This window comes from Schistocerca piceifrons, chromosome 1 (genome assembly GCF_021461385.2).
Source record: "Schistocerca piceifrons isolate TAMUIC-IGC-003096 chromosome 1, iqSchPice1.1, whole genome shotgun sequence".
In the NCBI taxonomy this organism is placed as follows: domain Eukaryota; kingdom Metazoa; phylum Arthropoda; class Insecta; order Orthoptera; family Acrididae; genus Schistocerca; species Schistocerca piceifrons.
In genome coordinates, this window is record NC_060138.1 from 635305707 (window position 1) to 635332937 (window position 27231).

The 27231-nt window shown below is 39.6% G+C and overlaps 1 protein-coding gene across 1 annotated transcript in view; it reads left to right on the forward strand.

The window, feature by feature from the left end:
- LOC124804969 (sodium/calcium exchanger 1-like) overlaps positions 1-27231 on the forward strand; it is a 198735-nt gene that overhangs the window by 123027 nt on the left and 48477 nt on the right. Inside the window, exon 5 of the mRNA XM_047265363.1 lies at positions 22672-22830. Coding sequence (XP_047121319.1) covers positions 22672-22830 — 159 coding nt within the window. The remainder of the gene's footprint in view (positions 1-22671; positions 22831-27231) is intronic.

The following is a 27231-nucleotide window of genomic DNA, read 5'->3' on the forward strand; positions in this document are numbered from 1 at the left end:
CCTGTATGACATTATGACATATGAAAATATGCACAGTATTATTTTTATATCATCTATGTCTGACAACATTCATATAGCAAATAGACATTTATTTCGGTGCTTTAGCAGTTTTGTGGTATGCTCCTCCCTGTTAAGTTTATTATCCCAAGAATTTAACGCTGTCAATTTCTTCTATGTGCTTGTTATCATATTTTAGGCATTTACTGGCAGTAAACCTTTTACAAAAATAGCATGTTTCTTCAATATTTAGTGACAGAGAATTTGCTGGGAACCATTTATTAATGTCCATGAAAATTTCATTAGACGACCTTTCTAAAGCTATACTTCATTTACTGTTAACTGCAATGTTTGTATCATCCTCAAAACAAAACAACTTAGCTTTTGGTAATGTTATTGATGAAAGGTCATTGATACACACACACACACACACACACACACACACACACACACACACACACACACACACACACGAAAATGTAAGGGGCCCTAAGATGGAGCCCTGGGGGACACCACATTATATTGGTTCCCAGTTGAATGATGGCTGATAGCTTAATATATGTCTCTTTCCTACTGGCACCCTTTTTTTCTATCATAGATGTAGGATTTGAAACGTTTTGCGGCATTTCCTATTACACTGTAATATTCTAACTTACTTAAAAGGATATTTTGCTTTACACAGAGAAATGTCTTTGACAGATCACAGAATATACCAGTAGCCTGTAATTTATTCTCTAATGACTTAAGTATGTTCTCACTGTATGTGTAGATAGCCTTCGCAGCATTGGAACCTGTTTGGAATCCGAATTATGACTTGCCTAGTATTTTATTTGTGGTCAGATGGTTAAGAAGATTTTCTAAAATTTTTTGAGAATTTAGGCAAAACTGAAACTGGATGGAAATTTAATGGTATTTCTTTATCTCCTTTCTTATGCAAAGGCTTGACTTCAGCACATTTCAACCACTCAGGAAATGTCCCACACTTGTATTGTTGGTCTTTCTGCTTCTTCCCTTTCATCTTCTCTTGTCTCTATATTCTCCTCTTGTTCTTGTGGATCTATTGATACCTAGTCTGAACTGGATTTGCACGAATCTTCAAACTTTCTGCCATTCTCAGCAACATTTTTTTCTCATCCCTGATCATCTCATCATTTCCTACCACTTCTCCTTTGAAGGGAAGGTATACAAACAAATCTGTGGCACAGCCAAGGGCTCTTGCGTGGTGGCCTCCTACGTCAACCTTTTTATGGGCCTCCATATGGTTGAGGTTTATTGGAGATATCTTCATGATCTGACTCAGGACCAAGACACCCTACCTTTATTTCGTCACAACCTCAACACCTTCTCACCCATCCACTTCACGTGGTCCTCTTCTCCTGGACGTGGACCTCCTCATCTCTGATGGCCCCATTCACACCCCTGTCCACATTAAACCGACCAACCACTAACAGTACCTGCATTCAACAGCTGTCATCCTTTTCACACTAAAAAATCCCTACCATAAAGCCTGGCCGCCTGGGGATGGCATATCTACAGTGGCAAGAACTTCCTTGCCCTGTATGCTGTGGGTCTCACCAAGGCCTTCACAGTGAGGCACTGTACCCCAGACCAAACAGGTTTCCTGTGCCATTTCCCCTCACACCGCCAATTCTCCCAACTTCCCCAAGAACTAGCTACATAGGAGTCTCCCCTTCATCCCAAATAACCCTCCTCCCAGACCGAAACAACTAAACCACATACCTATCATCCTGCCCTGAAATGAAAGACATTCTGCCTGAGATCCTAAGATCCTACCTGCCCCTCATAAAGTGGTGTTCCATTGCCCACCCAACCTCCACAACTTCCTAGTCCATCCCTAATCCACTTCCAATCCCAGTCCCTTGCCACGAGGATAATATCCCTGTGCAAGACCGAGGTGCAAGAACTGCCCAATCCATCCACACACTACTTCTTATTCCAACCCTGTCACTGGCTTATCCTATCCCTTCAGAGGTCAGGCCACCTGTGAAAGCAGCCATATCATATACCAGCACTGTTGCAATCATTGCACAGCTTTTTTTGTCCACTGTGATGAGCAGCCATCACCAAACTGTGGCCAAAAGCAAAGTAGGCCACCCTGTGGCACAACATGCAGCTGAACATAGTGTGCTAGACTTCACTGGTTGCTTCACTACCCAAGCCACTGAATCCTCCCCTCCACCACCAGCTTATCTGAACTGCACAGATGGGAGTTATCCTTACAACACATTCTCTGGTCCTAAAATTCCCCCAGCCTCAACATAAAGTAATATACTGTCGTCATAGTCTTATCTCCCATCTTTTTTGTGTGCTGCACTCTGCCAACACATCCACCCATTTTTTCGCACTCCACACCATTTTCACTCTGCTTTCCCCACCTCCCTGCCCCATAGCCTCCCGCTGCTGTGCCTGTTGACAGACTAGTCCCTGCTCATTCTGGCAGACAGTGCTCCTCTCTTCCCCACATTCTCCAGGTTATTGCTTCCATTTCATGTGACAGTTGTATTCTGGTCTGAGATGCCAGAGCTGGTGCTCATGTGTATGAGAGGTGTGCTTGCTTGTGTGAATAAATGTTATGTGTGTGTCTTTCTTTTTTGGATGAAGACTGTGGCCGAAAGTTAATGTGTAAGTGTCTTTTAGTTTGGTCTGTTTGCAACTTAATGTTTCATCTATAGGGCAATGAGCAATCTATCTTTTCCATACTTTGTTGGTATTCCAACCTAGAGCTTCCATTGTTTGATTTTGCTGCATCTACATCCATACTCTGCAAGCCACCTGACGGCATGTGGTGGAGGGTACCTTTAGTACCTCTATCGGTTCTCCCTTCTATTCCAGTCTCGTATTGTTCATGGAAAGAAGGATTGTCAGTATGCTTCTGTGTGGGCTCTAATCTCTCTGATTTTATCCTCATGGTCTCTTCAAAAGATATACATAGGAGGGAGCAATATACTGTTTGACTCCTCGGCGAAGGTATGTTCTCAAAACCCGTACCGAGCTACTGAGCATCTCTCCTGCAGAGGCTTCCACTGGAGTTTATCTATCATCTCTGTAACACTTTCGCGATTACTAAATGATCCTGTAACGAAGTGCGCTGCTCTCCGTTGGATCTTCTCTATCTCTTCTATCAACCCTATCTGGTACGGATCTCACACTGCTGAGCAGTATTCAAGCAGTGGGCGAACAAGCATACTGTAACCTACTTCCTTTGTTTTCGGATTGCATTTCCTTAGGATTCTTCCAATGCATCTCAGTCTGGCATCTGCTTTACCAGCGATCAACTTTATATTATCATTCCATTTTAAATCACTCCTAATGCGTACTCCCAGATAATTTATGGAATTAACTGCTTCCAGTTGCTGATCTGCTATATTGTAGCTAAATGATAAAGGATCTATCTTTCTATGTATTCACAGCACATTACACTTGTCTACATTGAGATTCAATTGCCTTTCCCAGCACCATGCGTCAATTCGCTGCAGATCCTCCTGCATTTCAGTACAATTTTCCATTGTTACAATCTCTCGATACACCACAGCATCATCTGCAAAAAGCCTCAGTGAACTTCCGATGTCATCCACGAGGTCATTTATGTATATTGTGAATAGCAACGGTCCTATGACACTCCCCTGCGGCACACCTGAAATCAATCTTACTTCGGAAGACTTCTCTCCATTGAGAATGACATGCTGCGTTCTGTTATCAAGGAACTCTTCAATCCAATCACACAATTGGTCTGATAGTCCATATGCTCTTACTTTGTTCATTAAATGACTGTGGGGAACTGTATCGAACGCCTTGCGGAATTCAAGAAACACGGCATCTACCTGTGAACCCGTGTGTATGGCCCTATGAGTCTCGTGGACGAATAGCGCGAGCTGGGTTTCACACGACCGTCTTTTTCAAAACCCGTGCTGATTCCTACAGAGTAGATTTCTAGTCTCCAGAAAAGTCATTATACTCAAACACATTACGTGTTCCAAAATTCTACAACTGATCAACGTTAGAGATATAGGCCTATAGTTCTGCACATCTGTTCGACGTCCCTTCTTGAAAATGGGGATGACCTGTGCCCTTTTCCAATCCTTTGGATTGCTATGCTCTTCTAGAGACCTACGGTACACCGCTGCAAGAAGGGGGGCAAGTTCCTTCGCGTACTCTGTGTAAAATCGAACTGGTATCCCATCAGGTCCAGCGGCCTTTCCTCTTTTGAGTGATTTTAATTGTTTCTCTATCCCTCTGTTGTCTATTTTTATATCTACCATTTTGTCATCTGTGCGACAATCTAGAGAAGGAACTACAGTGCAGTCTTCCTCTGTAAAACAGCTTTGGAAAAAGACATTTAGTATTTTGGCCTTTAGTCTGTCATCCTCTATTTCAGTACCATTTTGGTCACAGAGTGTCTGGACATTTTGTTTTGATCCATCTACCATTTTGAAATAAGACCAAAATTTCTTAGGATTTTCTGCCAAGTCAGTACATAGAACTTTACTTTCGAATTCATTGAACGCCTCTCGCATAGCCCTCCTCACACTAAATTTCGCTTCGCGTAATTTTTGTTTGTCTGCAAGGCTTTGGCTATGTTTATGTTTGCTGTGAAGTTCCCTTTGCTTCCGCAGCAGTTTTCTAACTTGGTTTTTGTAATATGGTGGCTCTTTTCCATCTCTTATGATCTTGCTTGGCACATACTCATCTAACGCATATTGTACAATGGTTTCGAATTTTGTCCACTGATCCTCAACACTATCTGTACTATTGCCTGATAACATTTTCTTGTTTCATTCTGTCTCTTGAGTTTTGCTTTCAGTCATTCAAACTTACACATCCAGTAAGCACTGAACCTTAATTTTTTATACACCTTATATTTCTTCTTGCTTTTTTGTGTAGCATTCTCAGTCTTGCTACCTTTTTATGTACTACTGCTATTATCGAACCATTCATTTCTTTGCTTCCTTCTTGTCCCAACTATTTCTTATGCTACCTCTTTCAACACTATTTGCATCCTGTTCCAACTATCTTGGTTAACACCTTTAATTTTTTTTCTTTTTTTTGCAGTTTTGAGTTTATTCAGTTTTTCTGCATTTCAGTTTGCATTTTTTTACATTCCAGTTTTATGTATTACCTCTCTCTCACTTCTGATTATGCCACATAGCAGTCTGGTCCCCTGCAGCTCTGTACATTTGACTAATGGGGCATATTGTGCTTTTACTAATACATGATCTGCTTGGTTAACTCCCACCAACTCAGCATGTATTGTTGCTCTATTGTTAATCTTCAGATGCAGAAAACTAATTAACACGTGGTATTCCACTTTATCAAAGAGCTGTTTAATTTTGTTTTGGTTTCTGTAGTGGTGTGCTACAGTACTTTGGCGTATGTGGCATATGTTACCTATAAACACACACAACTAAATTACGTAACAATTTTTTAATGTGGCAATTAAAACTTTATGACTGCCCCTAAGCAGGTAATCAGGATAGTCATAACAGAACCCCAAGTTACTGTCTGCCTCATCCTTGAAGCACAGGAAAGTCTGGGCATCATTATACATTTGAAGAACTTCATAGGGTCATAATGGAGTGCAAATAATGATGTGCAGTCTATCTTCTGGTGAAATGGATATATGATAAAAAGCATGAAAAAAGTCAATTATAGAAAAAAACTGTCTTTCCATGAGAGTGCATGAAAAGCCCCTTGTTATGTAGCACAGGGTAGTGATCAGGTACTGTTCTGGTGTTACACAACAGTCCAAACTACATGGTTCTAATGTTGCAATGACTAATTCAACTTGCTGAGCAGACATCCACCAACAACACTTTGCTCCAGTGACAAATAATAAACCTGCTGAAAATTCATGACTATTGGCAGAATTACATATTTTCTTTAGTGAAAGCTAAAAAGCTTGCTGAAGAGTTGTAACTATTGCTCAAACTGATGTTAATCCATATCAGACATCTCCAATGATTTGAAATATTTGCTACCTTCCAGGGGTGACTTATTGTGCTACATGTGAACCTGGATTGACTTTCAGTGGCCCAGTTATCCTACTTCAATGCACTGATCCATAATATAATTTATTAGGTCGCCAAAGCCACTAATAAAATCAACTGCCAGGCAACTTGCCAAGAGATGATGGAAAAATGCACAGTCACTGTGACTAGTTGTGGCTCACTGGCTGTCAAGAAGTGACCTTACACTGTCGTAGTATGCTCCTGAAATTGATTATGTGCAGTTATGTAAGTTGTAATGAAAATTATAGAAACATACAATCATTATTGAACTAATTTGAGACAAACACATTTAATTAATCTTCATAAAATAGCTTATTTGTCATACAAGACCATAAACTGCTACTGGCAAGTACTTAATTCTTGCCACAGTGACTAATATTTATAAGTTCAGTTGAATGTAAGTGCTTCAGTATTATGTCCAAACAGAATAATAATTCAATTTCCAAGTTAACAACTGAACAAAATTTCACTTTGTTAGGTGCTAGTAATGCCAAAAATGAATCATTAAATTATGTCTATGTCTAAAGCAGATTCACTTAATCCAGAGTCCAGAACATCACAGAAAAGAATGTGGAAGACTCAGCACTAGTTCAAATTTTATTCAAGGGGCCTATACTACTGCAAATTCTGAGTGTACAAACTGCAACTCCCACGAAATTTTATAAGTCCTGGAGTAGCATTCAAACGTTTCCTGAGTGTAGAAGTTACACCATATGGAAATTTCAGTCTTTATGTGTCGCAACCTGAAATCACCATTAAGTCCTAGTAATGTATGTGGCTTTATTGCTGTCCATACTTGCACATCTTTCTCTCCTTTACACCTGCAGAATCACTCCATCTTGGCTCTGTTCACATAATCATTACATATTCCATCATAACTCACTAAATAAATAAACAATTTCCATTACAACATTTAAATTATATAAACTACATTTAACCTAAATACACCAAAATGAGCATGCTGATGGATCACTCAAAATGGTATCAAAACATATATATTATATTAGGCAGTCTAGTAAATTCTTAGTTATAAGTGATATTTTGTATGATACAGGAACTTATATTAAACTGCAGACTTTGTAAATTGTAAACTTATAGACTGCCATGGAATTGTGATGTTCTGAAAGGATTTTTCATTAACTTTTTTCTGGTGTGGTCGGACTTTATCAACATGTAGCAATTGCCCTTAATTAAAATAACAAGCACCAGAAAGATTCCAAAGTGAGTAATTACATCAAATACATATAAATTTACAAATGTAAAGCTGTAAGGGGGAGGGGAAGCAGCAGCCTGGATGTACAGATTTTTATTAACTACAGAATTTTCATGCATTTATAGAAATTATTGTTTGTGACTTGACTAAAGCTTTTAGCATCAATGAATGCATTGGGAAACACTGTGGATTTAGGGAGCCTACATAACCGAAAGAGACAATTCTTCAACCATCAAAAAGTAAATATGGCCCTAGTTACCCTTTCCTTGCTGCACAACTTAATCACAACTACAGTCTACTATTTGTCTGTCAACAAAGATGACGTGTCAAGGCATGCTGCGGCCACATTCATGGAAAGTGTTTCTAGTAGACTCTGAAAGACACTGACATGCTACACTGTGGTGTATTCATGTATGCTTCGCATAAGGACCCAAACAAATCGGTTAAAAATAAAAAAAATGCCATTTTCTGCACAAGAATGGAGAAAACAAGTGTGAAACTTTAAGGTCGGCTAGATGACCTGTGAAAGAGTTGGAACGTTCTTTAATTCTATGAGATGCAAAACAATGCAACATGCATATATATATACTTTTGGATTCTGCAGTGCACTTCACAAGGCTTCAAAATAACATACCAAATTGGGAGATGAGAACCACCATGGTTGAGGCCTAGGCTATTAAGCTGGTTCTACTGACCAATTAGGGATTATTTAGGAAGGTTTTCCTCATCTGTCTTGATGAATGCTGATCCTGGATCAAACTTGCCCCAAACAATAAAAGAAAAAGAAAATAGCTATCAAAACACATTTGGTTAGCTTTTGTTAAGTCAGTCAGCATGAAGAAATAGAAGACATGAGAATAATGTTGGAGTCAATCACTATAATCAAATTTTAAATTTTGAAAGAAGGTAAAAGTATCAAAGATGGAATTCAAAAAATGGAAAACCCAGGATGGAAGGTAACAATAATATGAAAAGGATAATTGCTACTCACCATATAGCAGAGATGCTGAGTTGCGGATAGGCATGACAAAAAGACTGCCACAAAGTGAGCTTTTGGCCATCAAGGCCTTTGACAGAGATAGACAAAACACACACACACACACACACACACACATTACACATTACCACAGTCTCTGGTAGCTGAAGTCAGGCAAAAGATGGAATTCAGGTTTTTTAAGATTATCTGTTTCACCACCCGGAGTGACATTTTCTGAGGGTTATTTTTGTTAATATCTAACAGTGTTTCAGCAATTGATTAGACTTTTTTCCATTTCAGGTTTTTAATTTTCAACATCAACCCATCATCATTGATGTACCAATAAAAATATTTTTTTTCAATGTTTTCTCTTTACTAATTCATTGAGTATGCTTGCTGTAATCATGTAAGGCTGCCATATTAGATTGTTAATTCAAAAAGGTGACACCCATAGTCACATAATAATATAAAAACAATGTACCTTGCATACAGTAGCGAAATAAGCTTATCTTTCTGAATATCAAATTAATCTATCTTAAAAAGATGTTGGATCATTATTAAATTTTATATATAACATATTTTTTGCAGTTCTTGTGAATTTAGTTGTTGGGGCATGACACACACTCAAACACATCAAATCACTTATATAAAAAATGGCAATTTTAGAATTTTTGTGCCATTGTGCAAAATCTTCTGTAGACACCCATCCTGCTACATACTGTCATGTGTTTTTGTCTCTGTTCTTAATTACTTGTGAACTAAAGTAACTAAAATTCAATATAGTTGCAACATATCTGATGCCTAATTAAGTTAGTGTGTCACTTATATCTCTACACTAATCAGTAGCTCTTGAGATGCATAATCACAGGTTACTGCATCAGTTTTTGTTTGGCAGATATTAATGTTCTTGTAAATTACCTAATTATGTATTTTAAAACAGGAAGAACTCCAAAAGCTTTTGTCTAATCAATTAGTGCTTTATCCCACAAATACCTGCTTAGATTTCCTTTGTTTTATTATTGCTCAATTGGTGCTGGTAATTACATTCATACACAAACTAGTTACTGTCAATTTTTTGCCCTGCTCAGTGTTTAGTAGGAGAAGCCATTACTATGTTCGTGCCTAACGCCAATCATGAGAACTTACCATTCTCACACCATAGCTACCTATTTAGCTGTAATAATAACCTGATTTCCTGCCCCCACCCCCACTCAATTGCCCCCCTCCCCCAGCACCAACTTTTCCTGTTCTAATAACAAGTGAAATGCACACAACACTGATACCCAACTTGACACTTGTTACGCCTAATCTGCTGCACTCAAATTGTGTATGTCTCATTGCACAACCCCATACTCCAACCAACAATATTCAGTCACATCACACATAAAACTTTTGCATGTATCATGAGCTCAGTTTTGAATGGATCATTGTGTAATTGAGGTATGATAAAAAAAATACTGTGAATAATTTTATTAGAAGCAAGTAATAAGCTTATATGGAATTTGATTTAATCTCCATCAAAGTACTGTTCTTGGCTGGCAATGCACTATCTCAATATTGCATCCATGACTGGAAACTCTGTTGTGGCCCTCTCAATATCAGGAATGGTATCAAAATGTTTTCCTTTAATCATGATTAAGAGCCAGAAGTCACATAGTGCTAAATCTAATGAGTAAGGCAGATGTGGACAGAGAGGAACACTTTTTCTGGACAAAAACTTTTGGATCAAAAGCAAGGTGTGATACAGTGCATTGTCATGATGAAGAAGGAAGCCATTTGCACATTTTTCTGGTATCTTTCTTCATACATTTTTTGCAAACATTACACTGTTACCTTGTAAAACTTGGGTTTACAGTTAGATGCTCATGGAATGAACTCTGATCATACTAAGCCCTCAGTATAAGAAAACAATGAGCATGATTGATATTTGATTTTGACTGACACGCTTTTGAAGGGCAAACAGATTCATTGATTTTCAATTGGGAGCTCAACATTTTCATCCCAAAATCATATCTACAGACCCAATTTTCATCTCCAGTTAAAATTTTGAACCCTACTGGATCTGAGTGAAGATGATCCTTCAGCTCCATGCAAACTGACAGATGATTTTGCTTCCATTCACCATTCAAAATTCTGGAAACAAATTTTTCACCCACTCATCTCATTTGCAAATTGTTGGGTAAAATTCCTTTCATGGACCTGTACAAGTTTTTTGGTATAGTTATTCATCTTTTTAAACAAAGAACTTGTGCTACGTTTTGCATGTTTTCCTCTGTCTTTTAGGTTAATGGATGTCCCACTTTGCTTTGCTTTTAAATTGCTCAGACCATTGCCATACACAAAATTCAACATTTCATGAGTTTCTTTGGCACTTTTTTGCAACTTGAAACAGAACTTAACATCTGAAATCCATAATGCATGACAGACATGGTGAACACAACATCACTTTAGCATCTCTGGATGCTGACTGACAAGTCAGTATGTGTTCCAGCTGGACACTGCCTGTCTCAACAGATCAGGCTATTGGACAAATTACGTCAAATGGTTGGAGCATCACCAGTTGCTGCTAAAAAAATTCATTCACTGTACTTTTTGATCACACCTCATATATGTAATATGCACGGCTGGGCCCCTGTATATTTGGCTACCAAGGTCTTGGATATGCTTCATGGGCCGCATACAGCCCCTGAAAGCTGTTTCACAACAGAAGAGTCACTGAGCTGTCTACTGCCAAGTCTCCTGCAGCTACCACAGCTTTTGGCATTGCAAGCCACGCCAATACATGGCACGCACATCGCAGTAAACAGCAGTCACAGGCACCTATTCAGGTCTGCGCATGTGACAGGCACACTGTCCAGATGACAGAGTGCCTTTATTCCTCCACTGATGGGTACTTAGGTCACTACTCAGCCTCTCAGTGGTCAGTTCAGCTCTGGGTTCCAGACCAGCTGGCAGCTGCCTTTGAGCCTACACTTTGGACCACAAAGCCTGCTGCTGCACTACCTATCGGACGTGGCATTCCATGCGTTTTCTAGGATCACAGCCACTGGCTATACATATACATCAGTCACGCTGGAAGGCCCCACTACACTGGACCTGTGCCTTCACCATAATCAAAGCTGCTGCCATGTGACAGCTACTCCGGAAGGCTCACTCCTTCAGCTCATTGCCACTGCCGAAAATTGTGGGCTTCATAATAGTGGCCTCCACTGCACATTGTTACAAAAGACATTTCAGTAGTACTCACATTTGGATCTTCATCATCTAAAGCTGTACTGAGTTAGTTCATAATCAATAAACAAACAGTGTTACTCCATTGCGTCCATATCAGTCACATCATTGGCACACCACTTGGCCAAGGGCTGTTATACCTGGCGAGGAGGATATTGGTTTCGTGTTAGAATGCTCTTCCTTTGTAGCATTGAGGATAATGGTTTTGTGTCACAGTGTTCTTCCTTCATCTGCCATATTCCATAGTTCGCAACAAGGATAATGATGTCATATCCATACATCTTGCAGTTTCTCTTTGCAGTGCTTGCTCAAGATTCATGCACTCCACTGCCAGCTCACTGTTCACTACCTGCAGTGTCAGTCACTGGTCTTGCGCACCAGTCAGCCACCTCCCCTCTGCCATGCCAAGCTTGCTGCTGCTAACCTGTGTTGCATTCTGCCCAGATGATGCAGCCGTGGCTGGACCTCTTCCCACGAATGGCAATGCCTGATCAGGACAAGGACAATGAGGTTGCATCTTTACGTATGTTTCAGTGATTCTTGATGTCTCTTCATTCATTTTGCTAGAGCCCATTTCTTACTTCTCAGTTACTCATGTGTTTTTCAACCACTTTGATTTTGCTTGTGTGGTAGTCATTTCAATGGGGCAGCTTCCTTGTGCTTCTTGTGTTGTGCCAATCTACATTTGAATTCTACAACTGTGTCCAATTATATAACAGACCAGCTGTGTTCATGCCTTGCCACAGTGTGAGTGTGTTTACTCATTTACTGGATGTGGACTGCTCAATTCTTGCTTTCTGTGGATATGTTCAGTTGTTTGCTTGTCTCAGTTCTGGTAGGTGTCTCTTTACAATTCATTTTCATATTTCTCAGCAGGTACATATTATAGTGAATGTTCACACTTCTGTGTAGTTCAATGGTCTGTTCATGTGTTGTTCTAATGTACAATCCCCTTACTTACTGTTGTTGGTCTGCATATCTGTCATGTTTCTGTGTGCATTTACACTCTTGTTCTCTTGCTGTGTGTTCTCACTCAATGGAGTTTTCGTCATCTCTAGCCCACCAGTCCATGGGTTGGGCAACTCAGGCTCTGTTGCAGAGCACCATTTGGCTCACTAAGGTTCCCCAGTTTTGTCTACAGCATTTGGGCAGGGCATCCAAAAGTTTTTGTGTCTGACAAGCTGGGCCACCTGCCATGAAATTGTTGCAATGTTGTTGTGCTGTGCGGCTCTCCATTTATTGTATAGTACCAGCCCAGCCCTAACATGTGACACCATTGGAGGATACCACTCATTTCATCATCAGCCAATCCCCTTGCCATTGCCTGGTTCTATCCCTGCCTACCAGTTTTAAGTGCCCCAGCCACTTCCATGGCTATCCATGTGGCATCCTTTACGACTGTCACTGGCCCTATTGTATCCAGCCCTCACAATGCTGTCCTGGCTGCCTCTGAAGCTGACAATGCAGCCTTCTTTGTGGTTGTAGCTGGCCCTATCATGGCCGGCCCTCTCAATACTGTTCCCTGCAGTTGCCACTTCCACATCAGCTGCCACCTCCTCCCTGGCCATCCCTGTATCCATCCAGCCATCCCTGCTGGCACCTAAGATCCCTTCCTGTGTTGTCCCAATGGCCTCGCAAGTCATGCCATTAATGATGATTTCTCTTTCCCAGAGCTCGCGGTTTTTCGACCTTACCGATTTGTCTACAGCGTATCATTTCAACCATACATTTATCAGTGTCAATACAGAGTATAACCAATGTGTACCCACCCTCTAGAAGTAAGTTCGGGCTGGCAGAAGCTCCTTCCCACAACTTGTCTCATTTACTAACCCTAGAAACAAACTCACTTCATATCAGTCCATAGTTGGCCACCCAGACGGATCACAAATTACTCTGTCATCCCTCCCTCTTCTTGATAATGCATAATCCACAAAAAAACAATATCGATAATAACAAAATGAAAAATTAATGACTCCATACAAAAAGAAAAGCAACAAATATCCCTAAGGCAAAAAAGAGAAAATACATACTCCCTAATATACTAATCCAAAATAAGAAAACCAACAAATTACAATCATACAACTTAATTTTGCGACCTAAACCTATATGACACATCATGCACCTTACGTTGCATGCCTATTTCTGGTTCCTTCTTTGTACCCTTTGTAACTTTCACCTCCTGATTGGCAGCCAATAAATGTGGCATCCCCTCTAGCATTCTTTCAAATGGTTTGATGTGTATAATATATGTTTTTGTGAGGAACTATTTCTTATGTTGACAGGTGAGGTCATCTCCATGTCCTGGTATGGTCCTGGGTATTTTGTTAAAAATTTCATATTTTTGACATATAGGGACTAGTGATCATTACCCACTGCCCTAAGCAGTATTGCAGCAATTTACCCATGTGTCTGGTTGTCCCTGGTATTCCAGTGTGTTCTTGTTTGCCTTTTGCACATTCCTCCAAATTTCCCTAATTCTTCTGCCAAACTTCCTCACCAACTCACCATCTGGTCCTAATTTAGGACCAAACTGTCAAAAGGACATGGCATTTTCCTGCTGTACGCCACCTCAAATGGCAACAAGGATGTTGCATTATGAACCTTTGAATTATAGGAGCACAGTACATAAGGTAAATAGGCATCCCAATCATCATGTCTGGAAACTATGTAATAGCTCAAAATCTTTGCAGTTGTCTTGTGCATGTGTTCCATTCTCCCTTTGGTTTGCAGATGAAATGGACATGTCCATAACTTCCTTATATGCAACATGCGACATAGTTGCTTCATTAAATCCAGTTGTTTACTAATGCCTGTACTACAGTACTAGCCCATTGTTCTGGCATTGGTACCACTGCGAGAACTCAAGAGAAATGATCGATGATCATTAGAACATACCTATTTCCTGCAGGTGTTTTATTAAATGGTCAGAGGACATCCAGTGCCAGCAAAGAAAATGTACTGGATGCCTCTGGCAACCTTTCCTATGGGACTTTGTGATGCGTAATGTCAGCCCTCAGTGCACATGGCACACAGGCCTTAACATACTGCTTCATGTCATGCTTTCTGTTCCTCCACCAAAAGTGCTCTACTACATGTCTGTCTGTTGTTTGTCGCCCATCATGACCTGACAACTTATGGTCATGAGCTTGCTGCAAAACTTCCATCCGAAAACCCTCTGGAACCACCACATGTGGTCCACAACTTGTCATAGTACACAACAAACCCTTGTACCTAGTGAAATGTGGCTGTGACTTAAATGCCTGGCACTCCTTATCCCTTGTCTGTGCCTACCCTGCAGCTTCCTGGCTTATGGATTACCCCATACTCAAATTCACTAAGCTTAAGTGCCCACTGAGTTAATCTATGAGATGGATCTTTCAAACCATGCAACCATTTCAATGAGGCATGATCTGTCACAACCTTAAACTTCCTACCATATAGATATCACCGAAAATATGTGATACCATATATGACCCCCAACATCTCTTTCCCCATTGTTGAGTAGTTAAGCTCACCTTGTTTAGCTTCCTTGAAGCATAAGTTACTGAATGTTTATGACCATCTACCATCTGTCTCAAAACACAACTGACTACCTCATTTGAAGCATGATGTGAAAGGATAAACTCTTTCTCAAAATCAAGAAAAACCAATACTGAAACTGAAACTAATTTTTCTTTCCGTTTTTAAAGTTCTTCCTGACATTCCTGTGACCAATGGAGTTTCATCCTCTTCTTCAGCAGCTTGTTCAGGGGTCCGGCTATTTTTGCAAAGTCTTTCATCTGTAATAATGTAATGTCTCACATGCTCTGGTAAATCTGTTGAATAGACAATTACGCCATCAAGGTAGACTAGACAAGTTTTTGGCTTTAATCTTCTCAGTACCCGATCCAACAACCGCTGAAAAGTTACCAGTGGGATCTTTAGTCCAAATTGCATGTGTTTGTAATTAAAATGTCCTGCCAGGATGGTAAACATTGTTTTTGATTTATCTTCAGGCACCACATCCAATTGATGGTATCTGCTCCTGAGGTTCATAGCTGTAAAGAACCAACACTCACCCAGATTATCCAAACTTTCCTTGATGTTTGGAACTGGATAAGCATCTGAAATGGTTTGCAAGTTTAGATATCTATAGTCACAGCAAAATCTATATTTTCATGTCCCTTTGGCCAACTTTTTTGGCACAATGACCATATTTCCATTCCAGGAACTATTGTTCCTATGAATTTTATGATCCTATCCCATAGTTGTTGTTCAATAAATTCTTCTACCAATAGTTGCAGCTGCTTTGCTAATGGTACAGCTTCCTATAACTGGTGCACTATCCCCTGTCAGTATGTGATGTTACATCAGCAGGGTCACTGCTAATCTTCCGCTCACACAAAATAAATCACTAAACCTCAAAAACAAGTTCTCTGTAGCCATTCAATCACTCCCTTTCAAATGATCTACTTTCCCACATTGCAGTTCCATATCGAAGGTTTTCTTGTGGCTTTCCTCTAGGCTCGATCTATCAAAGTACTCACCTTCCAAGACTGTCAGAGTGGCTATTATTGCACCCTTTGACAGTCACCTCTCCTCTGCCAAAATTTCCCACACTAACCATATGTTCCCCATTCATGTCACTCATATGCACTAAACTTCTGCAGATAAAACAATGCAAACTATCCAACTTTTCATTGCTTAAGAGCAGTTCAACCACATGTAATGTTTCCCTCAGCAAATTGGTATCCACTGAAACCCACACTATCTTTTTTATGCCTGCTGGTATTTTCTCCTGCTGCTCGATCTTTACAGAAAACATAAGTACTTTAGTTAGTTTCACCTCCATGACAGGTGAACCTTGCACCATTGTCTCAGTTGCAACTGTTGCTCCCAGTTGAAACGAAGTCCCACTGAGTTTCACTGTGCATTGCAAAAGATCAGTCTTAGCATGATGTTTGTCAAGAATATCTAGTCCAAGAATCATTGAATAACCTTCACCTACACATGACAAAACCTCCCTGCGATCCTCATCTGAAAACACCAGTGCTACCATACCCAGTTATTCCACCCTATCATTACCAACTCCACCTATCATATGCCATAGAGGCTCCAGTGTTCTCTTTCCCAGGAGGTCCAGACTGATAATGGACACTTTCACATCAGTGTCACCCAAAAATCTTTGTTTCCTGCCACCCACTAAGCCCACAAAGCTACATTCCATTTGTTCACCTACTTATTCCATGTTATGGTATGTGGGTACTGCTTTCCAATGGCTGAAGCAATCATATTTGCTTTTAATGGCTGCTTCCCTTGTCATTGCTTTTCACCCTTCTTACCTCCATATTCAGATGACCGGTGGTCCATTATGCCACAAGCATAGCACTCTGGCTGCTTACACTGCTTCCTTACATGCCCCTCATGACCACATCCATAACAGTGGACTTCTGAAGTCAACATGCAATGGTACACCCTCTGCTTTGTGGCCATATCCATCTCCTCTATAAGTGTTTCAATCATAAGAATTGACTCTAAGTCCTACGTGTTCTCCATCTGTACCCTCCATGACATTTCAGCACGTATACCATTGCAAAAAAACATCCACCATTCTGTTTTCTGCCTCCTGTAGCAGCAACCTATTAGCTTCTGCATTCTGGGTTTGTACATATGTCTTTCTGTTTAGGTTATGGATTCTATCCAAGAATGCTTCCACAAACTTGTTTCAAAGCATCGACAACATACTTAATTTCTCCTGAAAAAATCATGCACTATTCTACTTTTTGTACTGCTGGTACAATCCCACAGCCCACTCCTGGAATGTATATCCTTTATTCAATGTCTCATGGTACACAACATATGCTCTGGAGTCCTCCACCAAACACATATTAGCAACATGCTGAGTTACTTTTCTGACCACTCATGTGATTCTGCAGCATCCCTAATACCCATAATGAAAATTGTCACATCCTCTGTTGCCTTGCCTGAGAAGGGATTAATCAGTGCTGAGTCATATGGAACAAAAGGCACCCTGAATCCAGACTTACTTTCCCAAGATTCCAATTGCAACTGACCAAGACTCTCTTTACGAGGCTCTAACTCACAATTAAGTTCAAAATTTCTCTCCTTCATGCTCGCAAACTGCTCTGTTAATGCTTGCACTTGCTGAGTTAAAGCAGCAACTTCATCTGAGGTAGTATCACATGTTTTCACCATTTTGCATACTCTTTATGCAATTAACTTTTTTTGTGAACAAGACAAAACACGAACTTCCATTCAACGCTACACAAAAAAATGTAAACACAAGTTAATTTGTCTGGTAAATCATCACCCATCTACACTCAGTACAGCTATTAGACAGATGACCAGTACACCTACATACGGAACAAACTGCTGCTACAGCTCTGTTACAAGCAACTCGTGGCCAGTCAGCAACTCATGGCCAGGAAAACTGCAAAAAGAACATCTCACTGGCACTAAATTATCCCATCCATCATTACCTCTACACAAATATAAGTCGATGAGTTACAGTGGCTTCACAAAAGTAGCTCTAAACATCTTGTACCCCAGCTCACATAACAGACTAGGAAAGCAAGACAACCACTTCCTGATGTTGCTACTTGCTCTCCCCCTCCCCGAGAGCTCCAGGGGCTGTGGCAAGTGTGTCATTGATTTTATTACATCAAAGATACACAGCAGGCCTTCTGCAGTGGGCCTTCTGCTGAACTCGGTGATGGTGCTGCATACCATGCATGTTAGCACTAACACGAATGCTGGAATCTGCTTTATTGGTGTCCAGTTGCCCAGCCTTGTGGATGTATCAATCCTTACCCACCACAGCTAAGTGGTCACCATGTGTGTTAGCTGCTCCTGATAGCCCAGAACATGGCTGACTGTTCCCTCAAGCATTACTCGTGGACTCCAAGTAAAGTGCCAAATGGAAGCAGCCAACCACTGTCATTGTAGTGAGCCTTGGCAGCTTTGGCCACCCACCCAGGGCAGCTCATTCGGTGCCCACAGAGAGCTCTGCACCTGGGAGGTTGCAAATTCACACCCCAGTCCCACCCTGCAGATGGCTGCTTGCAGTCTGCCAAACAATGCCCTGCAGAGAATGGGGGCTAGCAGCCCTCTCTCTCCTCATGCCAGAGCAGTTCCGAGGTGTGGTGCAGCCTGCCACAGCTATGATGTGTCCGTGCAATGGAAATTGAAGGTAGCTTCAGCAGGCTGGTTGGCTGCCGATATCCGTAACCAAAAGGTCGTCATGGTTGGCCTGCACCTTAAAGAGTCGTCATTCTCTTCAGTTATAGAAACACACAGAATGGTGAAATGACTGCCTGCTTTGAGGCTCCAGGCTTGATTATTCATACATCTCTTTCCTACACCTCTGGCATAGTTCCCCTGGAGGGGACAACAGGAGTCCTCTTTAGTAATTATAACGTCAGCTTTCCTCAGTCTGCTTCAACCTCTACACACAGGTCACTAGGCGCTGTTGTAACTGCAGTGTATGGATTCTTCACAGCATGTTGGTGCCCTCTGCTGGCCTGATTACCTCTCATTTGTATACAGTGCCCGCCAGGCTCCTCTTTCTAGCCTGCGAGCAGTGTTGTACACCTGCTTCACAAACTCATTTGCAAAATATCAATATTGCACGCAACTGCCATCCAATGTACCAATTGGTCCTTTAACTACTGCCTCCCATCCATAGCTGCACGAAATTTACAAGAATTCCCAAAATCCACACCTGTACTTATTCATGGTGTGGCAATATAATACAACAAATACAAAAATCATATCGTATTTATAAGCCATATATAAATGATAACTTTTTAATGAAGTGTATAAAACTCATTGCATATAAATCAGTATACTTTTCAAATGTTAAAGAAGAACTCTCAAAGATATTTGTAATTTTAAATGAAAAGAAAACAAATGTATGACCCGGTTTTGAGATAGCTACCAATGTAAGAGCCACCTGGTCTTTGAAATTACTTGCATGCCTTATCTACACCTTACAGCCAATCATTTGAAGTGTGTACTTCATAGAATGTGGATCCATGATGTATTTAACTTGTCAAAAAAAAAAAAAAAAAAAAAAAAAAAAAAAAAAAAAAAAAAAAAAAAAAAAAAAAAAAAAATTATGCAGAAATGTGCACTGTTCATTATTTAACAAACATCAGTGGAATGCTACGTGTGGACATCCCTAGCCACCAAAGCTGCTCTTTAAACATATTTTTTTACTTGTGGCAAACTGGTTTGTATTTTTAACAAATTGGTATGGAATGTGCTGCGTAATATCCACTAGAATGTTAATGTAGTATGTGAGATAGAGTCATAGTGGAACAAGACATATAACAACAAGTTTTTTAAAGCTATGAAAGCAGAATTTTCATGTCCTCATTTGTAACAGTAAATATAAATAATGATTGTACGTGTACTATATGTAAATGCATCACTTTACAGAGCAGAAGATGGCAGTCTTAACTGGTGAAACCGGTAATCAATGATAAATATACCATGTAATCTTGGCTATTAAATTTTCTCCAAAGCAATTATGGATTGCTCCTTCAATCCTGTTGTTATAAAAGACATTGCAGTGTATGTTTAATAAATAAATTTTACTGAACTGCAAGTAGCAAGCAACTAATATTTGCGCTCAAGACATCCACAGAAGGCAACAAGTAAAACTGTTGAAATTGTGAACAACATTAACTTGACTGCATATTCAAAGAAACTGAGGATTATAAGGTTAAATTAATTATAGATCACTGGGAAGATATTATTTTATGCTGAAGAAAGAAAGAGGAGAAAGAACTGGTGAAATTAGTTCAGTAACAAGTACCCAATGTTATTCTGTTCTCATTATGAATTATTTAGGAATAAAGGAGATGACTCCTGAAAGGCAAAAGTGCTGTACCACTGATAGGTAAACAAATAAAAGGTACAGGGATTGGCTAGCTTCTGGAATGCACTTCCTTCTTCAAGCTTGTAGGAAACACACACACTCACATGCACTTGCCTGTCTCCCTATACTGTGCTCAGTCAACTGCCAGCTCTTTCTTGGCACACAGTAAGTGTACTGGGGTGAGGTGAGAGTGTGCGGTGGGGTGGAGCTGGGTGTGGGATGGAGAGAGGCAGGAGCCAGGGAGGAGGTTGGGGGAAGTTTCTAGCAGTTCACATGTGTTCTGCTGCCCGATTTGAATGGCTGCTTCATAAGCCATGTCATCTGGATCCTCACCACCAACTCTAGTCTTCCTGAGCTGTGCAGATGGGAGCGCATCCTTTGTTCCTGTAACATTCCTGGTCTAAACCTAAGGTACCTCACTGCCCCCCTCCACCAAATCCCTTAGATGCTTCCCCCCAACCCCCTCCCTGCCTCCTGCCTTTCTCTATCCCTCACCCCACCCTACCTGACCCCACACCCCTACCTCACCCCAGCACACTCAGCGTGGGCCAGGAAAGAACTGGCAGTCGACTGAGAGCAATGTAGGCAAAAAGGCATGTACATGTGAGTGAGTGTGCATGTATTTGTGTGCATGGTTTTCCTACAAGTTTGAAAAAGGAAGTGCATTCCAAATGTTGGCTGATTTCTGTACCTTTCATTTGTGTATCTATCGACGACACAGCACTTCTGCCTTGTGGTGTGTCATCTCCTTTATTCCTAAATGTTTCGTAATTCTCAACAAGAACTTTCCATATATTATTCAATTCTCAGTTACTTTCAGATTAAAATTGCAGTTAATATTTGTTATATATGTTAATTTTTTGTTGGTTGATCCCACAGTTGCAAGCAGTGTAACAATATTTTCTTCCTTTTACACGTTTTCAGCAGATTTTATTATTATTGTTTTTCTTGTTAGTAATATTATTATTGTTATTGTTATTATTATTATCATTATAATTATTATTGTTTTATTATTCTTTCCAGCTGCCAATATAGGTAGGAACACTTTTAACATTTTTGTTCTTGTAGGCATCATCTGAAGCTCACACATGATCCATAGAACACATGATTACCTCAGGGGTGAGAGAACATCAAGCTCAGATATCTAGGTATATCCCCACACATGTCATTGTGTGACACACGCTTGTTAACTTGTACTTATTACTTTCTAATACTAGAGCACAGACATAGAGGAGGGGAGGGGGGAAGGGGGGGGGAGGGAAGGGGAGAGAGAGAGAGAGAGAGAGAATATATGTGTTTGTGTGTGTATTTGTGTCCCTGTTTAAGCTAAGAAATATCTACATTTTCAATTATAATTACTATATTCTTCCTACAGGTACTGCACATTCATAATAAAAGAGGACACATAAAAGAAAATTAACAATGGTACTTTTCATGCTTCTTAGCTAAGTTTTGTGATTAGTTTGATCCAATACTTTTAGTTGTATACATTACCAAATATTCTTCCACCTTTTAACATTTGAGAGCACTCTTTTGTTTAGTAGTAGAATTCAAGCATAGCTATGCCAATATTATGTTAATTGTATGAAAAAGTGAATAATATGGCATCATTTCTATTATAAACATATGGAAGTGAGTTGTTTTCCAGCAGTGTCTGATCAAATTTTTTAAGCCATGTTTGTGCCACTTGTGATTTTCTTCAGCCGAATGCAGACTGTTTAAAACATGAGAAACTACATTATTTTTTTTTGTGCTGGTTCTTATTTTTTGCAGAACAGGCAGGACAGGAATTCTGTAACAATAAGTGTTCATAATTATCTGTGTATCCAATTAAATGTTTCATTCAGTGTCAAATAGTGCAGTAGCTTAAAAATTTAACTTATATCCATGAGATACTGGTTAATAAATAATAGTTTAAATCACAGCATTGTTCAGCGTACTCTAATGTTCACTTTCAAATCAAGTGAGCAGTGAATGAAACATTGTAATTAAAGTTTTCTGATATGTCAGGTTTGTCAAATGTTAACCACGGCATATGGCATACCTCTTTTACATTTCACCTTCCCTCACTCCTCAGCCTTACCTTGATCATACTGATTAGCTGGAAAGGCACTTTCAAAATTAATTACAGTTATTATCAAAAATATACCAGGTATGAAATTCAATAATAATTAACATCATTTGGCTTTTACAAAGTACTAAGTTGGAGCAATTCACTATATGCTATCAGTGTGGTCAGCTCAAACTTTGGCTCTTCTGTGCTTGTGCATTTATTTCTTTCCATCCTGTACCATCAGTGTCAAAGTGTCTATGTGCCTCTATCTCTTCTCTCTTTCCTCTGTCTCAGATCTGTTAGATGGTTATTTGTGTTTCGTTGTGTCAATATTTGGTGTCGGATGCCTGACGGCCATCATTGGTGATGTGGCATCGCACTTTGGGTGCACAGTTGGGCTGCATGATGCCGTAACAGCAATAGCCTTCGTAGCACTGGGTACAAGTGTGCCAGGTAAGGATAATGTACGCTGTCAGGAAGATGGCCCTGTTTCTGGTTAATCCTCCACGGATAGTAATCACTTTGTCAAATACCCTTTCATACATATAATTTATGAGCATTTACTCAAGGCATGGAAGACCTAAATATTTTTGTAGGTAAAATTCCTAAAGAGTATAAAAATTATCTTTTTATGACTGCACTTATAGACTGTGATTTATAATGTAACCGCACAACATTATTATAGTTATACTTTAGTTGAACTGCATTTTTAGTTTATAAACTAGAGACTTACTTGACAAAATAAATAATTGTTTTAGAGGATACAACCAGAAGCAGGAAACAAATACACACTTTCACATTTTAAGTTTCCTAGTTGTTCATCAGAATGACAGCTGGTATAGTGTAAATAACAAATGCTTGTTCTTTGTTTCTTTAGCTTATAGTTGAAATTGAATGTTTTTTCCAGTCTGCATGACTCAGTTCCAAGAGGTTTCTGATGATGAGTGCAACTTCTACAGACTGCTTGTTTCATAACCTGGGTCTCTCACAGCATTCACCTCAGCACGCAGCAATTTTTTTCAATAACTTGCAGTTGCAGCAACAAATGTGTCATCAATTATGGAGTTCTTATTTGATGTCTGGCAAGTCAAGTTTCCCATTCCAAAACAGAGAGATGTCGTTCATCATTTACATATCATGCAGCATTACCAAAGTCTGTTGTGTTGTTTTCAGTTTTGTTTCTCTGTTTGTTATTATTATTTGGATTGTGTTATGTCTTGCAATCAACAGAAACTATGATGGTCACTTACCATTAAATCCATGTTCATTTCATTGCAACAATTTGATTGAATAAAGTACTGTTTCTTATGCTAGGACGTAATGTAAGCCCATCTGTAGGTCAACATTATGACTCTTCTGATGTCTATAGATGTCTATGACGGGTGGGTGTGTTTCTGGACCTCCATCCTTTGGATAGGTGTGCTGACAGCTGTAATCGGTGACGTAGCTTCACATTTTGGTTGTACAGTCACGATTCCAGACACAATTACAGCAATTGCTTTCGTGGCCATGGGTACAAGTCTGCCAGGTAACTTATATATGTACAATGTTGTTGATGTGTCATCAACCTGTGTGTTCCTCACAGCATCATTCCTGGTGCAGTATTTAATTGTTGTATTTCATCTGATATTTGTTTCTACCTTTCTTGAAGTTGTACTCTCACTGAGTACTTTCATTGAGTACTCTCATTGACCTGCTGATTTTCTCCCTGTTTTTTTTTTTGCATGAATCATGACAGTTCCTTTGCTCTAACATTTTATATCTCAACTAGAATGCTCTCACTTGTAACAACAAATCATGTGTTCTTAGCTAATATAATCTCTTTAACACAACAAGACAATTGTTTCAGTTTCTTATTCAAGTGCTTACATCATTTAAAACTGAAAGGAAAAATTGAAAACCCACAATATTTGAAACACACAAGGAGAATCTACTTACAAAGGCCAGAACAGAAACAACTGGATCAGAGCTGATAGACACACAGGCTTGAAATTACAATTAATTAATCTTCAGTTTATGAAGCTTTGTAAACCAGAACATAAAGTGGAAACATGAATGCAAATAACAGAATACCTAGCCAGCAGCAAAGAATAGAATAGCAGCATGTGAGTAGATTCAAACAGGGCAGCATAATCAGCCTCCAGAAAATGGGTTTTTGAATATCTTGACCTTTTGTCAGGTACAGAGCATGCTGCTACAATATTTAGGCATATGTGGCAATAGTGGATAGAAGAGAGCTGTAACAGTGATAACAGGGGATTGTAGCTTGCAGTGTAACCAAAGCATAAGATGAACACCAACATTTAACTCAACCATTACAGACTGCTCAGTTTACTCTCACACTGTCAACTTGGCATTTGAGTTCTGCACAGGTATGATCCTGTCTATGTCAAAGAATTGTCACTGCTTACTGTGGTGGTGTTGACTTATGGCATGTGCACCATTGTGCTAGTATCAATTGTCCACAAACTATGAACTCATCATAATGTGATGTACACCATCACAGGCATTCTAAGAGGTAAAATGCTAAAAAAAATGTTAAAAAAAAACTCCATTTGTCTACCTCACACAGTTTTGATCTACTGTGGTGACACAGTCTGGCAACCTGCATTGTTGAGAGGCATGGTGGACAAATACTAGATTTGAAAGTTTGGGATGTCATTGCGAGCAATATTTAATCTCAATTCCAATCTCAATTCCTATCTATTGAGGATGATCCAAGCAGCAGCTGCTACATCAGAGAGGTTTTGGAGCCTGAGATATTACCTGTGCTTTGAACTACACAGGATCCCAACCTTCCACTGAACAATGCTCAGCCATACATGGCAAGGTAACATGCAAGTCTTCTTCAAAGAATGACAGGTACTGATGTTTCCCAAAACTGCTCACTCAAGTGATATATTGCCCACTGGAAATAACTGAAATAGAGTTGTCTGGAAACTTGTTTAGTGTGATCCTCCAGGAAACATAGTTGACACTTCATAAGCTCACATATAAAATACATGGATGGAGGTTGTCCAAGAACATTTGAAGCCTTCTTTTATTCCAATGCTGAATTCTCAAAGATCATTTATTATTTTTTGTTTCATAGGTCCTCTTACATTTGTAATATATGTTTCATGATTGGTGAGACATGGCGGAAGTCCAAGGCTGTAAGGAACAGTACATCTAAACTTGTAAGCTATGGGGACTGTCAAAAGAAGTATGTGATATATGATGACCACTACGCAGAAAAACTTCCCTCTAATGAAGGCACCATGTTTTAAGAAAACCATTACCTTTTTTTCGGAAGAAAAGAAATACTCAATAAAGATGCAAATATGAGGCAGGATTATCATTTGATATTTATCTACTGACTGCAACAAGCCACCAACTGATATTTTGTTGTAAGTAATGACTAAAATTAGTGACAGATTCAAGTCCCATTAACTTATATCAGTTATGCACCTACCTTAAAAACTTCTCTGAAGCCCAAGACATTATGTACTATGAAGACTTAGGAAAATGTTTAGAGATGCTAAAGATCTGGCATCTAATACCTGCTTACTCCAGTGCAAGGACTGATAACAATACCAACAGTAGGCCAGGCTGTATAGGGCTTCAAAGTACTGGAAACATGAATGAAAATATTCTGCACTTTCTGGAGCCTTGTACTTCATGTTCTCTCTGTGTCACTAATATATACTACCAGAGAAAATCGGCGGATGAAGTGCCATGGAAACACTTCAGTCACTGCCATCATCCAGATTTATAATTTCCAGGAGAGTTTGTTCACTGCACTTAATGTTTGCACTTATAATAGTGAAAACTATTATGGGAAACAGTACAGCCTGGATCCTGAATTGAAAGACTCTCTTATCAAAGAACATTCACTCAGCAACAGGCAACTGCTAGAGAGTTAGAATCAACACTTCAGCCATCATATATGATGCCCTTTGTATCTGATGTGTTCAGGGCTGCATCAAGGGGTTGACAAGATAGACCCCTGCAGAGGGTGCAAAAGGAATGAACATTGCAGTTTAAGGTCACATCGACAATGAGGTCATCAGACAGAGCAAAAGCTCAGACTGTAACAACATGCTGCCATTTCTAGTGTGTCATGTTGTCCGAACTGTTTCATCAAGAAACAACTACTACTGAACAGATGTCTGCCACTAACATGGTGTATGTGGCAGCATTGCACTTGGCTCTTATAGCTGCCACCTACACAACTCTCATCTGTGACTGACTAACAATATTACAGGTGCTATTAGCCATTGTGCCTGTTAACAACTGTAATCTTTTCTTCTAAACTGGTCTCTCATGTAAATAAAAATATGCTCTGCTATTGGTCATTGGCTACACTATTCAAGCTTCTGGTGTCGTAAGACCACTGAGAGTAGGCCTTAGTTGTGTGTTAGGTATTTTGATGTAGCATCAAATTTGTTCTCTGGCTTGATGAAAAATATTAGACAGTGACATAATGGAAGAGTGCAAAATATACAGTCATAGCCAAAGATCTTTGTGGTTCTATCTCCATCCAAAGCAGTATTGCTGTTAAAAGGCTGAAAAATATGAAGATAATGGGTGAAGAAATGATTGAATGCAAAGCACATCGAATTATTAATTTTTGTAAATCAACAAAAAACGTACAGATCACTGTTATCATACAATGCTTTATTCACTACAAACCATGAAGGAATAGTTTGAAGAACTAAACACAAAATGTGCTCAAATATATAAATAGTGTAGGAAAGTTCATGTGTGTGTTTGTACTTTAGCTTACGTAAGGATTTATTCCAATAGCTAGCAAGCTTTCTTTCCCTTTTGTGTGTGCCTGTGATGACTCAATGCTTCCTCTGTATCGTGAGTGAT